The following is a 13,575-nucleotide window of genomic DNA, read 5'->3' on the forward strand; positions in this document are numbered from 1 at the left end:
CTACCCCTGCAGAGTCCCAGGGCTTTCCTGGAGGGAAAGGGAGGAGAACAAAGACAGAGGTGAATAGAATATCCCCCAGCTCAGCCCAGCATCCAGGCTACCACTATCCCACCCCATGGGTGGACACAGTGAAAGGGGGAGCAGCGCCAGGAAGAGAGCTGGACTCCCTGGGAGCCCCCAAGTGAATGATGAACCAGCCCCTGGCTGCATCCCAGCCGCCCCTGTACCTGCAGCAGGCAGCATGAGGACTCAGCAGTCCCAGCCAGAGAGGATGAGGAGGAACAGCTCCAGGGCTGAGCATCTCAGCCAGCAGCCTCTGTGCAGCAAGTCTGCCAGGGCTCAGCCCTCTCCCAGGAGCTGGCTAGGCCTTGGGCTGCATCCATTCTTCCTGTTTCCCACTCCTCCACAAGCCTGCAGCACTCAGAGACAGACTCAGAGCTCCCCCCAGGGAGGAAGAGGAGGCAGCGCAGAGGCAGGGACAGAAGCAACAGGTATGGGGCTGCCAGCACAACCCCTGAGCCCCGTGTTACCCCCCACCTGCAGCTGGGGATCTTCACCAGAAACCCCAAATCTCCCACCTAGGGCTAAGAGCCACGAGAGCACACACAGAGGCACTTTGCTTCAACGTTTTATTGAACAGGGGGATTGTGCCCCTCCATGGGGCAGAAAAAATCCCAGTCCCACCAGTGAGACTGGACTGGTAAGGAGAGTAAACCTTTTAGTGGTGGTAGAAACATACTGTGGGGGCAGAAGACAGACCCTGGGATGGTGAAAGAGACAAGGAACACCACCTACAGAAGGATACCACAGGATTAGGCCCTGAGTCCCCAAACAGGCAAAACCAGTCCCAAAAACCAGCTAAGTCGTGACAAGGTTCAGGAGAATCTGGGAGCTCAGAGGGTTCACAACTGACATGAATTCCCAGACCTCGGTTCTCACCACTCCCAGCTGACCTCTGGCAGAGCACACTGAGCACACCAAATGATGCAATCTTAAACCTCTACTCTTAGTGCAGCACTGTGAAGCCCACCACTAAACCACGTCCCTAGGTGCCACATTTACACATTTTTTTTTAATACTTCCAGGCAACAGTGATTCCACCACTTCCACAAGCAGCCTGTTCCAATGTCTGACCACCCTTTCAGTGAAGAAATATTGCCCAACATCCAATCTAAACCTCCCCTAACACAACTTCAGGCTGTTTCCCCTTGTCCTATCATTTGTTATCTGGGAGAAAAGACCAACCCCCACTTGGCTATGACCTCCTTTCAGGTAGTGGTGGGAAGCAATAAGATCCCCCTTCACACTCACATCTGAGGACTGGCTGCTCTGCTGCTCCCCATCACACCTCCTCAGCCCTCTTCTTGTAGTGCACCTCAGGGAGGCTCCTCAGGCGCTCGGCTGCCTGCAGGGCACAGCACAAGGGACAGCCAGGGGCTGCTCCCAGGGACAGCCCTGGCATACAACCCCCTGGGTGCCCCAATCCCCCTGAGCTGGACTCACCTGCTCCGGGGTGAGGTCCCTCTGCGCCTGTGCCAGCATCTCATATCCCACCATGAACTTGCGGACGGTGGCGGAGCGCAGCAGCGGGGGGTAGTAGTGGGCATGGAGCTGCCAGTGCCTGCAGTCCTCCTCCAGGTAGGGGCCTGTGGGGGCTCCTGCAGGGGGTAGAGGCACTGCATGAGCCACAGGGAGGAGACAGGGATGTGGATGAGAGGATTGCAGAGCCACGCCACTCACCGTGCCAGCCCATGGAGTATGGGAAGGAGACTTCGAAGAGGTTGTCGTACTTGATGAGCAGCCTCTGCATGATGGAGGCCAGGCCTGCAGGAAAGTGACAGTGATTCACACCCTGAGCTGGCCAGCAGCGTGCCAGGTGTGCAGTGCAGTCACCTGCAGCACCTCTCCCCGCGTGGACATCAGTGACAGGCAGTGGGGATACGCTTGGGAATTCCCTCGCGTCACACAGGGAGCATGAGCAATGCAGCAGGAGGAGCCTCCCACCAAAGCAGGGAGCACCATGTGCTTCATCACCCCAAAAGGACACAAGTGCCACGAGCAGTGCTGGCTGTGCCCAAACAACTAGTTCTTATCCTAACAGAACAGAGGCGCCATTCCCCTCCTCAGCTAAGCTTGGCAGCCCCCACCCCAAGGACACAAGCCCTCCAGCACCAGCACAGCTGCCTCATAACAAAGGTCAAGCCCAAAGGATGTGGAATGGGGTACAACAAAGCTCAGAGCCACTCACTGTCCTTCTCACTGTCACTGAGGTCCTGGAGGCGACAGACATGGCGGCGGGGCAGCAGCAGGGTCTGGTAGGGCCAGGTAGCCCAGTATGGCACCACGACCATCCAGTCTGCATTCTCCACCACCAGCCGTTCCTGCAGGGCACAGAATCGCAGAGTCAGCTAGGTTGCAAAAGCCTTCTGAGATCACCAAGTCCAACCTATGATCTAATACCACCTTATCAACTAAACCATGGCCCTGAGTGCCACACCCAGTCTTTTTGACTCTGCCACCTCCCTGGGCAGCCCATTCCAATGCCCAATCACTCTTTCAGTGAAGAAGTTTTTCCTAATGTCTAGCCTAAAGCTCCCTGCCACAGCTTAAGACTGTGTTATCTTGTCCTGTCACTGGTTGCCTGGCAGAAGAGACCAACCCTCCACTGACTAAAACCTCCTTTCAGGGAGTAGCAGAGTGATAAGGTCTCCCCTAAGCCTCCTTTTTTTCCAGGTTAAACAGCCCCAGCTCCCTCAGCCGCTCTTCACAGGGCTTGTGTTCCAGATCTTTCACCAGCCTTGCTGCCTTTGACCAGATGAATTTGAGCATCTCAACATCCTTCCTAAACTGGGGGCCCAGAAGTGGACACAGTATTTAAGGTGGAGCCTCACCAGTGCCAAGTACAGGAGAAGAATGACTTCCCTGGTCCTGCTGGCCACACTGTTCCTGGTACAGGCCAGGTGCCATTGGCCTTCTTGGCCACCTGGGCACACTGCTGGCTCATGTTCAGTCAGCTGCCAACCAGCACCCCCACATCCCTTTCTTCCTGGTCACTGTCCAGCCACCCTGTCCCAGCCTGTAACACTGCAGGGGGGTGTTACACGCAGTGTTTGATGGGGACATACAATGTCCCAACTCCCCAGGGCATTCCTAGAGCCCATCTCCTGGGGGCTGGAGACTCCACCCCACCACACAACCAGCTCCCAGGGAGGGGATATGGACAACATCCATGCCTTCACCTTTCGGCGAGCCTCCTGCTCAGCGTACTCCAGCAGCATGGGCACACCGTGCTTGCTCAGGTGCTGGCGCTGGGTCTGGTCCTCCAGGCGCGCCTCGTTCGGGAGGAAGCTGCTGGCCCACACCTGGGAGGGACATTGGGGCACAGGACTGAGGTGCTCATACCCCTCACTTGCAGGGATACCCCTAGTCAGGCTGCTCATCTGGAGGTCCCTGCTGCCACCAGGTGGACAGTCTGGCATGTGACAGCCACAAGGGACAGTCCCCAGAAGGAGGGTGACAGGACAGACACAGGGGTATCCTCACTGCAAAAAGCTTCGGGACCAAGGCAGGGCGACTGCCATTCACATCTGCCCTCAGGGTTTGTTGCAGAGTCACCACAGGGACTTGTAGTTTAGCCAGGTCACAGGTGGGACAGCCTCACCTGGCAGTGGGGGTGGGGGTTGGAGCAGCCCATCATGGCTCCCTTGTTCTCGAAGATCTACAAGAGGAAGAGGGGCAGGCAGCAGGTCCCAGCCACAGGGCTCCCACTGCAGGCTGTTCTGGTGTCCCCCGCAGAGCAGGGAAGCAACCCGCAGGAGGACAGAGCCTCACACCCATGTGGAAAGGCTCAGCAGGGCACAAAGGCTCAAAAGGCATAAAGGACACAAAGCAAGAGACCCACACACAGCTAGGATACTCCCAACCCCAAGTACTGCTAAAGTACCCAGTGCTGGCCTCCCACCATCACCCACAAAAGAGCAGCCCCCACCAGCCCCACACCTGCACCCAGGGGTAGGAAGCACCCAGCTCCATCGCCAGCTCTGCCCACGCATCGATGACAGCCCGGATCTCTGGCAGGGACATGAGGGGCAGCGTCAGGTCCGACCAGGGGTGGAAACACATCACCTTGCTGTAGAGGAAACACGCTTAGCTGAGACTGCAGGTGTCTCCAGAGATGCGCACAGCTTTGCTGGGTGCAGTGGGACAAGGAACAAGGCCAAAACCCCCAGAATGACCCCAAAACTGAGTAGGTGTGTACAGTACAGGCACTGCATGAGGGGAGCAGGCCCAGCCCAGAACCATTCCACAGGTTCTTGACAAATTGTGTCCCAAAGCCACTGGAGCCATGAAGGTACTTACCACACACCCCGGGCTGCAGCAGCTTGAAACAAGGGGTGATCACTGTCATCTGGGGAAGGACAGAGAGTGGGCAGGGAGAAGGTGCTGAGGCAGAACCCAAGCCTCTCCAGGACCCAAGTCGGGGGGTGCCCAGCAGCCTACTCCGTTCCCCAAAGTTACCAGGCTCTGGAGAATCAGGCTGCAGTGCAGGGAAGTCATTTGGGAAGACGAAAGTACTCTCGTACTTGGGGTTCACCTGCCGGGGTGAGAGATGGTATGAAGGCAGGAGCGGGTGGCAGGGGCAGCCCAGGTCCCTGTGTCCCTGGTGGTACCTCGCCGTTGGCCCGGGTGGCTCCAGGGCAGAGGGGGTTCTTGGGGTCCCAGCGGGGCACATCCTCAGGGGGCGGCTTCTCAAGCTGGCCCTGCCAAGGGCGCTTTACCCGGTGGGCCGACACCAGCACCCAGTCGTCCCTCAGCGGGTTGTACCGAATGTGCTGGTGCTCTGAGGGGAGGGAGAGCAGCGGGGACTCAGGCGCAGCCCCCCCGCAATGGCGGCACAAGCACCGTACCCGCCACGCTCCCTCAGGGGACAAGCAGGCCGGTCTGCCTTATGCACGCCGCTTTATGCCCTTCCTCAGCTTCACCCCTTCCTCCCTGTCCCAGCCCGGGAGCCCCGCTGCTCTGGGCAGGGGAGGTCCCCGCAGCTCCCGCTTCCCGGGGTCGTGCTGGGCTCCGCCGGGAGTCTGAAGGGAAGGATGGAGCAAGGCGACCCCATCCGTACCGCTGGCGCTGAAGCGGCCACCCCCCTCCGCCACCCCGGCCAACGATGGCTCCATGCCTCCCCAATCCCGGAAAACCGGCGGGATCGGCCCCTTCCAGCCTCCCGCCCCGCCCCACCGCGCCGGCGCAGCCGCCNTGGCGCTGGTGCTGCAGGGGCTGCGCGGGTGGCTGGCGGCCAAGCGATACGAGTTCAGCCCCGCCGAGATCGCACAGCTCGCCCGGCACCACGCGGGTACGCGCCGCCCGTGGGGACGCGGAGGGGCGGCGGGGAGCGGGGCCGAGGAGGAATGGCCGTGGGGATGGGGGTAGACAAGGGGCTGGGGATGGAGAGAGGAGCCGGGGACGTGGCGGGGAGCGGCGGCCTGGGCTGGAGGGGGGAGCCGTAGCGGAGACGAAGGACCGAGGAGAATTCGGTACAGGGGGGCCGGGGTCATGGAGCAGGGGTCATGGGGGGAGTGGGGCTGGGGCCGGGGAGGGGCAGGGAGCTGGACCTGGGCAGCAGGACTGGGAGAGGGAGGGGATCAGTACCGGGGAACAGCAGCAGGGAACGCGAGGAAAGCAGGGTGGAAAATGGGACTGGAGCAAAAGAGCGACGGGGACCAGGGCAGCGACATCATCCAGCCTGGTTGGGGCTGAAGCCCCTGGTGGGTCAGCCTGGAGCTTCAGAAGAAAGCTGTCCTCATAGGGCACAGGGAGTTTGGTCGGAGCTGCATGTCACCAGGAGAGAGGCACTGTCACGTTGTTTGGATCTCCCACATTGCCCAGCATCTGGGATGGGCTGTAGGACTGGAGCACTTGGTGCTGCTTATCCTCTGTCACCATCCAGGGAGGCGGTGGAGCTGGGTCAGCGGGAGCTGAGGGCTGGAGAGAGGAGATATCTTCCCTAGGCAGACCTCTCCAAGGGTGTGCTGAAACCCTATGGCTGTGCTGAGAATTTGGGGGGTTGGTCGGCTGAGCTTTTTCTGTGCCAGGGACTTAGAGTGACCCTGTGTGCTGCAGGGCTGGACCATGAGCTGGCTTTCTCCAAGATCATTGTGGAGCTGCGAAAGAAGCACCCAGGGCACATCCTGCCAGACGAGGACCTGCAGTGGGTGTTTGTGAATGCGGGCGGGTGGATGGGCTCCATGTGCCTGCTCCATGCCTCGCTCACCGAGTACGTGCTGCTCTTCGGGACAGCTATCGACACCGGGGGACACTCAGGTAAGCAGCGGGACCGAGCTGCTGGCAGGGGAGTTCTCCAAGCTATTTCTACACCACTCTTTCAGGTGCAGCTGCCCATGGTGTGCCCAGCACAGGGAGCCTGCTGCTTCACTACTTGTATGGGGTAAATGATGCTGGCCAAACACTCCCTGCAAGGGGATCAGCCCCCATGGTGTCCTGCAGCATCTGCAGGTCCCTGTGTGTGACATGCTGTGTGGCCAGGACTTTCCGCATCCAGCTGGCAGGCGATGGCAGACATCTCATCTCCCAGTGCTTCAGGAGGGAGCAAATGCCAAAGTTGGAAATAATGGGGCTTAAGGACACCAAGCAGCCGTGGCTGGTGGTATATGGCTCTTCACACAGTCAGTAAGGGTACCAGAGCTGTTGGCATTTGTTGGTGTATTGAGGCAGTGGAGCTACCATCCTGACCCTCCTGCTCCATGATTCACAGCTGGGCTTCTGTGCTGTCCCTGGCAGGGAGACACTGAGCCAGTGTTGTCTGTCCTGCTACAGGTCGCTACTGGGCAGAAATTTCTGACACCGTCATCTCGGGGACATTCCGGCAGTGGAAGGAGGGGACCACCAGAAGTGAGATCTACTATCCAGGTAAGTGCAGCAGTATGGTGACCAGTGGGCTGCATCCATGTGTTTGGGGCACAGGCACTTGCTGTCATAGAGGCCCTTCCTTTGAGCTGACAGAAGCCAAGAGCTCAGGTTAGAGCAGTCTGGGTCCCCAGTGGCACATCCCAGCATCTCAGTGGGTGGCAGTAAGAGAAAAGGGAACACGGCTGTGGTGGGGTTGGAAGGCTCAACCCTGCAGGCCCTAATCTTGTGTCTCCCATTTGGGTGTGATGTGGGGCAGCCACTGGGAGCCGTGCTGGTTGTGTGTTTTGGCAGGCGACACCATCGTGCACCAGGCGGGAGAGGCCACATCAGTGCAGTGGAGTGCAGGCACCTGGATGGTGGAGTACGGCCGGGGCTTCATCCCCTCCACGCTCGCCTTCGCCCTGGCTGACACCCTCTTCAGCACTCAGGACTTCGTCACCCTCTTCTACACCCTGCGTGTCTACGCAAAGGGCCTGCTCCTGGAAGCAAATGCCTTCTTCACCACCTTTGGGTGCTGAGCCCGTCTCACCAGGGCACCCTGCTGAGCCCGGTTGGCTCCTTTCCTCCCAGTCGTTTTCTCTTCCTCCCCGAGCCCAGGTTCTAGCAGAGGCAGCAGGAGATCCCCTGTGCCTTCCCCAAATTGTTCTGTCCTTTCCCCGCAGGCCAACAGGGTGCCAGGACAGAGGGACCTTGGCAGTCACAGCAACACAGAACGTCAGTTCTCTTTACTGCCTGCCCGTCCCTCCTTTCTATCGGAGTCACGTCCTGCTTTTCCATCCCTCGGGGCTGGAGTGGCCTTGCAGTGTACAAACACCCCTGTGTGCCCTCAGCATGCAGTGGGAGAGAAGCTGGAGCTGGCTGTCCCCGAGCCCTGAAAGATTTCCTCAGCTCCTGAGACACCAGGGGAGTGATGCTGCCCTCGGGGCAGGGTGCACAGGGTAGAGCAGACCAGCGCACCCATTGCAGAGGTCGGCCCCTCAGTCCCCCCTGTCTCTGGCAGCCTGCCGGGACTGCGGGCAGCGCAAAGTGCTGTGTCCAGCTGGCAGCATCTCCCGTGGCTCCATCCCTGCTGATGTGGGTTGGCAGCACACAGTGTCACCCTGGCACAGGGAAGGATCTGTGCTGAGACCCCCTGGCAGTGGGGGGATGCCCGGTTTCTGTGCTGGAGAGCCCCGTGCTCCCCTGTGTGTCATCTGCCCTGGGGCAGCTGGAGCTGGAAGAGGGTCACTTCCCCACAGTCCTCTCCAGGCAGTGCCCCCCACGGGGGAAACCCACCGTCTGTCGCCTTAATGGAGACCCCGTTCTGCGTGGCCTCTTGGCTATGCAGGCACCTAGTGTTCTCGAGTGCCCAAATGTCTGTACTAGCTCAGGATGGGATCTCGCCCCTCAAAACGCTTCCCCTGGCTGTGAGACCCCCTGGGGACAGCCACTCTGCTCGGCTCCCGGCATGGGATCCCGGCTGCCAAGAGAGTGCTGTAATCCTCCAACCAAACCCAGATGTGCACCCTGCTTGTGCCCCTGTGGTCAGACCTGTGTGAGCTCACTGCTTGGTGGAGGGCTTTCACCTCCATTCTGCTGCCAAACACGTGAGTGTGTTCTGGCCACCCAGGCCTGTAGCATGTTGATTCTCCTGCTCCCCAGACTGTCCCTGTTCTGCTGACCAGCAGCCCTGCACAAGGGCTAGTTCTTAATTTGCTACCTGAAAAGAGATACCAGTAATAAAGTTGTTCATCCCACATACTTGGGTTTCTGGATGAGTCTCTGGAGTATGCTGAGCCCTGCCACAGTGAAGGCCAGCTCCAGCCTTAGCAGCAGTCCTGCTGACAGCTGGGTGTCCCCAGAGAAGCTGGTATTATCCCACTCAAGGTCCTGGGAGCTGGGGGTACGTCACTAGGCAGGATCAGCCCTGCCTCAGCTGCCGGGGATTGGCAGAAGATGGTGCTGTTACTCCTCTTGCCACTGCAGTCACTGGTGACCAAAAGCCTGGGCTGGTGCCGGGTCCCTGCTTCCGTGGGCAATCCCGGAGCTCAGGGGGCTCCATCTTTTTGAGGGATAGTGGCAGTGCTGAGTCTGTGGCCCCCCGAGGATAGTTGGACCCACGCACCGTGGGTGGTTTTGAGAGGTTTGCACACACACACGCATAGGTGCACACACATGCTGTCAGACACATCATGTGTGTGTATGTGTTCACAGATTGTGTGTGCATGTAGGTAGAATAGTTTTCAGGTGGGTGTGGGTACAACGGGTGGGACGGGCACACATTTATAAATGGCATCACATTTATAAACAGGCATTTATCACACATTTATAAACAGGCATCTCTCCGTGCAGAGCAACTGCAGGTGTGTGAGTGCTGGGGCACATGTGGGTAGGACACATGTGCATGGGTGTAGTCAGAAGAGTCTTGTTCCTCTGTGTGTGTGTGCCCATGCAGGTGACACACGTGTGTCACACCTGTGTGTGTGCACGCATGGCAGGCTCTGTGTGTGCACCTGTGTGTGCTCCTGTGGGCTGCCAGGCCCACACCAGGCCTGTTCCCTGGGGTTTGGCAGGGCCCCGTTGGGGAACACGAGCAGTCCCACCCGAGCTGGCCCGCGCGGCAAGGCGCTAACTCAGCAGCTCGTATCAATACCGCTCCACTTACAGCGAAGGCCGCGTAATGAAAATCCAATGGGCACGCTGGTGGGAGTAAATAAGTATGCCATTAAAATAAGAAAATCAAAGCTCTGGACAGGTCTTTTCTCTTGCCCATTGATTTCTTTTATTACGGAAATATTGCTGCTAAATAACATTAGTGTGAACAATCTCAGCAGTGTTTTCTGTAGCGCCCGTGTCAATAACTCCACACCGGGCGGGGGATTCCCCCCCAGCCTGGCTGCAGGGCTGTCCATGCAAAAGGCTGCTCTGGGGGTTCCTTCCTCAGCATCTCTGGGGGTTCCTTCCTCAGCATTCCCAGCTCAGCTGGCATGAAGAAAGAAACCATGACAAGCGGAGAAACCAGGTAGCATGGGGTAGCTCAGGCAAATGCCAGCAGAGTAGAGCTGGGCTTAGACCCAGGCACCCTGGCTGCTCTGCTGCAGCAGGAGGGGTTGTCCCCATCCCAGCATAGAGCACTGAGTGCCAGGCATTCATTAAAGGGTCACAAAAAGCATCCCTTTCATGATTGGAACCTCTTCATCAGGTAAGTGTCTCCAATGACCAGCAGAGAAGAAATGAGTTCTGGACAGAGGCTATTGGTGCCTCTGCCTTTTCTTCCCATGCCTCTTCATCCCAAGTCCATGCTGGCCTGACCTAGCTGCCTGCAGCATTTGATTCTCATGGAGAAACTGAGGAACAGGTTGGAAGCTCATCTACAATCACCCAGCTGCAGCACAGCCCCTGTGCCAGGGCCAGGGCTTGCCCCTTTCCCCTTTGGCTGCCCAGGGACACAGCATCCTTCAAAACTCCCACAGCAGCAGGTTCTCCTTGAAGAGACAGAAGATGTGACCAGGACACACAGGAAATACACACCTTTTGGTGTCTAGAGGCCAGATGGGACCCCAGAACACCTCAAAGGGCACCAAACTATGGAGTGGCTGGAGATGGGCAAGGAGAGTGAGTCAGCCACGGACACCTGCACCCTGGGTCTGACTCTATCCCTGTCCCAACTGAAGCAACCATGAGGAGCATCTCCCCAGAGCTGTCACCAGGACAAATGCAGATCGCTGCCCTCCTAACACCTTCCCCCTGCAACTTGCTTTATCTTGCTGTCCCTCCACATGCAGTGGGTATTGATCAGCCCTCAGGATCTATCTCTCGATTCCTCCTGCGGTATCTCTGCTCCAAGTATCTCTCACTCTGCTGCGCTGTCTGCTGTGCCCATCTATGCCTCCACTATCTATCTGTGCCTCCTCAGCTGCAGCCATCAATAGCCATTTGGGGAATTTCTCTCCAGCTGGGAGCATCACCAAACCCCATTGGTGCAAAATGCTGAGTGGCGGGGCAAAGGGGACAAGGTCCTGCTTGCTTGCCCCAAGGAGAGCCTGACATACTTCATGGCAGAACTCCAGAGCTGTTGTTATCACTGTGCAGGTTCTAGAGAAGAGCTGAGTAGGACAGGTCCCTTGGTGGCCATGTCCAAGGCAATGGGATACGCTGCACCCTTTGGAGACCTTGGTGTTGCCACTAGCTGGCCTGGGTGCTAAACTGACCCAAGCACCCCAACCCCTCTGCCTTGCAGAAGGGGAGCTTCCCCAAACACTTGGGCTCCTATTGGGCTACAGAGAAGTCACCACTTCTGTCTCACCCCACCCAGCCCAGCTTTCAGTGTACAGGGGATAAGGCACAGCCCAGAGCAGAGGGTGCAGCACACCAGGGTGCAAGGCAGCAGCACTGGGAGGGGAAGCTGGAACCATGTGGCATGGGGTCCTGTGCAATGAGTCCTGAGGGTCATTTGGCCCTGTGGATCCTTCTGAAATAGGGCCAGGTCTCATCTTCCCAGTGGCAATTCAACAAGAATGCCACACTGACTAGCACTCAGAGGGGCTGGCAAGCACCAGGAGGTCCCTGCCTCTGCCGCAGCGGGATGGGATGGGCCAGTGCAAGCTACGGCTGTCCAGCCCTGAAATAGGATGGCCGACAGCTAATTTATCTCCTGTGCAAAGATAAACAGCGCCTGGGGGCCCTGCAGGGTCGGGAGCTGCCCTGCACTCCCAGGGAATGGTCTGATTTTTCCAGGAGAGCCTCCCTGGTGAGCATGGTGCACTATGTCACAGGCAGCTGAGGTGCCAGCAGCTTAAGGAGCCCTGAGAATCACGAGAGCCATGGCAGGACACGGGGTAGCTTCTCAGGAGATGTTCAAAGGGAAACTGGAGAGCACAGAAGCAGCAGCTTTTCCCCGCAGAGGGAAGGGGTGAAGGGGACAGAGCTGGGCCATGGAGCCTGAGAGCAAAGTCAGCTCCTGCCATCAGCATGGCCAGTGGCTGTTTTTCATCAAGATGCTTCAAGGAAAAAGGAGGATTTGGCTCATGCTGACTGCCCCTGGCCCCTGCAGCACACAGGTGGCCATGGAGAGGACAGAGCTACCAGCCCTTACCACCCAACCTCTTGTCATCCCATGCCACCAAAACCCAGTGTAGCAATAGGAAGTCTCAGTGACAAACTGCTCTGGCTGTGGGATGGAATCAAAGCCACTGTCCCTTGTGGACAGTGTTGTGGGGCAACGCTGCTCCTCAGGCATCCATGTAAATCCTAAGCTGCCATGGCCAAAAAAAGCCCAAGGAAGAGCAGGTGCCTCCTTTGCCTCCTGGCTAAATTTCCTCCATAGAGAAAGGAATCAGGAAAATCTGGCAGACAGGCAGGTCAGGGAGAGTAAGGAAACAGTCAGGGGATGCTGCCAGTGGGCAGCACCCAAGGCAGAGAGGTGCCATGCTCTCACCTCATCTTACATCCTTGCCTGACATCTGGAGACACACTTGATGATACCCTGGTGCCACAGCTTACCACACAGGCTAAGCCAGGAGCATTGAGCCAGTCGAGTGAGAGAGACACATGGCCTTGTTCTACCCGTGCCAGGAAGCCTCTTTGGGCATCCAGGCCACATTACAATCTGAACCCTTCAGCCAGGGGCCAGGCACCCACAGCACCTGCCACAAAGATCCCTTCAAAGTCCCAGGCTGAGGGTCATGGTTCACATTGCTGTGGTACCCCAGCCCTTGAGGATGGAGCTCAGGGTACAGCACTTGGAGCGTGCCCCAAACACCCCTTTGTGCCTGCACATGGGTTGGCAGCGTGAGCACACACACCCACCTCCCCCAAAAAAGCACGTGCGCACAAACAGAGATTGCACAAACCAACAGGTGAATACATGAAACACACACACCCAAGTTCCCCACGGACACATATAGGACGTTTATTATCGTCCCCAAGAGCAAACACACAGGTGTGTGCGCACACTGCAGGCGCTCAGTCCCTCTGACAGTGCACATGGCTTCGCACACGTGTATGCATGGTTACTGCTCCAGGGGATGGACACCCATCCTCCACACGCAGCCCCAGGGCATACACACCCCTTAAAGACCGGGCACACTCCGGCTGGTGTGTGTGGGCTCCCACACGTTTAGTGCATCACTTCTCCCACTGTGCCTAGGCACAGGGCTGCTCAGACACCCCGCACACACACGTGTGGGGGAGGCTCATCCATCCCACTGTACGCACGCAGGCAATGAACACACACACACTCACCTTCTCCCAGCACACGCAGGTATCTACACACACAGACAGACCCCCTAAAAGCCGTGTGATGCGCGCAGCACCCTCTTACACACGTGTGGGCAGACTCCTCACACACCACTCCCTCCTTCACACTCCCTTCTCCTCACACATCTATGTGTGCACAGCCTGCACACACCCCCATGCACTCCCCTCGTCCAGCACCCACACATGGACACACACTGGGGGTCACACAGACACACACTGGGGGTCTCCCAGCCCGCTGCGCCCCCCGCCCGGGCGCCGGTCCCTCCCGCGGCCCCGAGCAGGACGGCTCTCGGCGGGGCGATCCCCCGGGGCTGCCGTAAGCCCAGCCCTCCCCTGGTGACTCCCTAGACGTGCGCTAGCAAATGGGAGCGGGGAGGGGTGTTGCTGTCTGACTGCCACTTGTTGCAAAAAAAA

General features: G+C 58.4%; 2 protein-coding genes across 3 annotated transcripts; one reads left to right on the forward strand and one right to left on the reverse strand.

The window, feature by feature from the left end:
- Nucleotides 1–620: 620 nt before the first annotated feature.
- Nucleotides 621–5,223, reverse strand: GALT (galactose-1-phosphate uridylyltransferase). 2 transcript variants are annotated; one of them, XM_041461839.1, is made up of 12 exons: nucleotides 5,120–5,223; nucleotides 4,671–4,840; nucleotides 4,519–4,594; nucleotides 4,360–4,408; nucleotides 4,000–4,129; nucleotides 3,662–3,718; nucleotides 3,240–3,362; nucleotides 2,249–2,381; nucleotides 1,741–1,824; nucleotides 1,504–1,658; nucleotides 1,312–1,405; nucleotides 621–791 (listed from the first exon to the last, which is right to left on the reverse strand). In XM_041461839.1, the coding sequence occupies exons 1-11, from the start codon at nucleotides 5,172–5,174 to the stop codon at nucleotides 1,343–1,345; spliced, it is 1,095 nt and encodes a 364-aa protein (XP_041317773.1). In that variant the 5' UTR covers nucleotides 5,175–5,223; the 3' UTR covers nucleotides 621–791; nucleotides 1,312–1,342. The 2 variants fall into 2 exon arrangements, with proteins under 2 accessions (XP_041317773.1, XP_041317774.1); XM_041461840.1 differs by lacking the exon at nucleotides 3,662–3,718.
- A 996-nt stretch (nucleotides 5,224–6,219) lies between these two features.
- Nucleotides 6,220–8,662, forward strand: SIGMAR1 (sigma non-opioid intracellular receptor 1). Its single transcript, XM_041461841.1, has 3 exons — nucleotides 6,220–6,271; nucleotides 6,832–6,924; nucleotides 7,216–8,662. Exons 1-3 carry the CDS (start codon nucleotides 6,220–6,222, stop codon nucleotides 7,440–7,442), a joined length of 372 nt encoding a protein of 123 aa, XP_041317775.1. The 3' UTR covers nucleotides 7,443–8,662.
- Nucleotides 8,663–13,575: the final 4,913 nt, after the last annotated feature.

The sequence above is a fragment of the Pyrgilauda ruficollis genome, unplaced genomic scaffold (genome assembly GCF_017590135.1).
Source record: "Pyrgilauda ruficollis isolate IOZ18807 unplaced genomic scaffold, ASM1759013v1 scaffold155, whole genome shotgun sequence".
Lineage (NCBI taxonomy): Eukaryota > Metazoa > Chordata > Aves > Passeriformes > Passeridae > Pyrgilauda > Pyrgilauda ruficollis.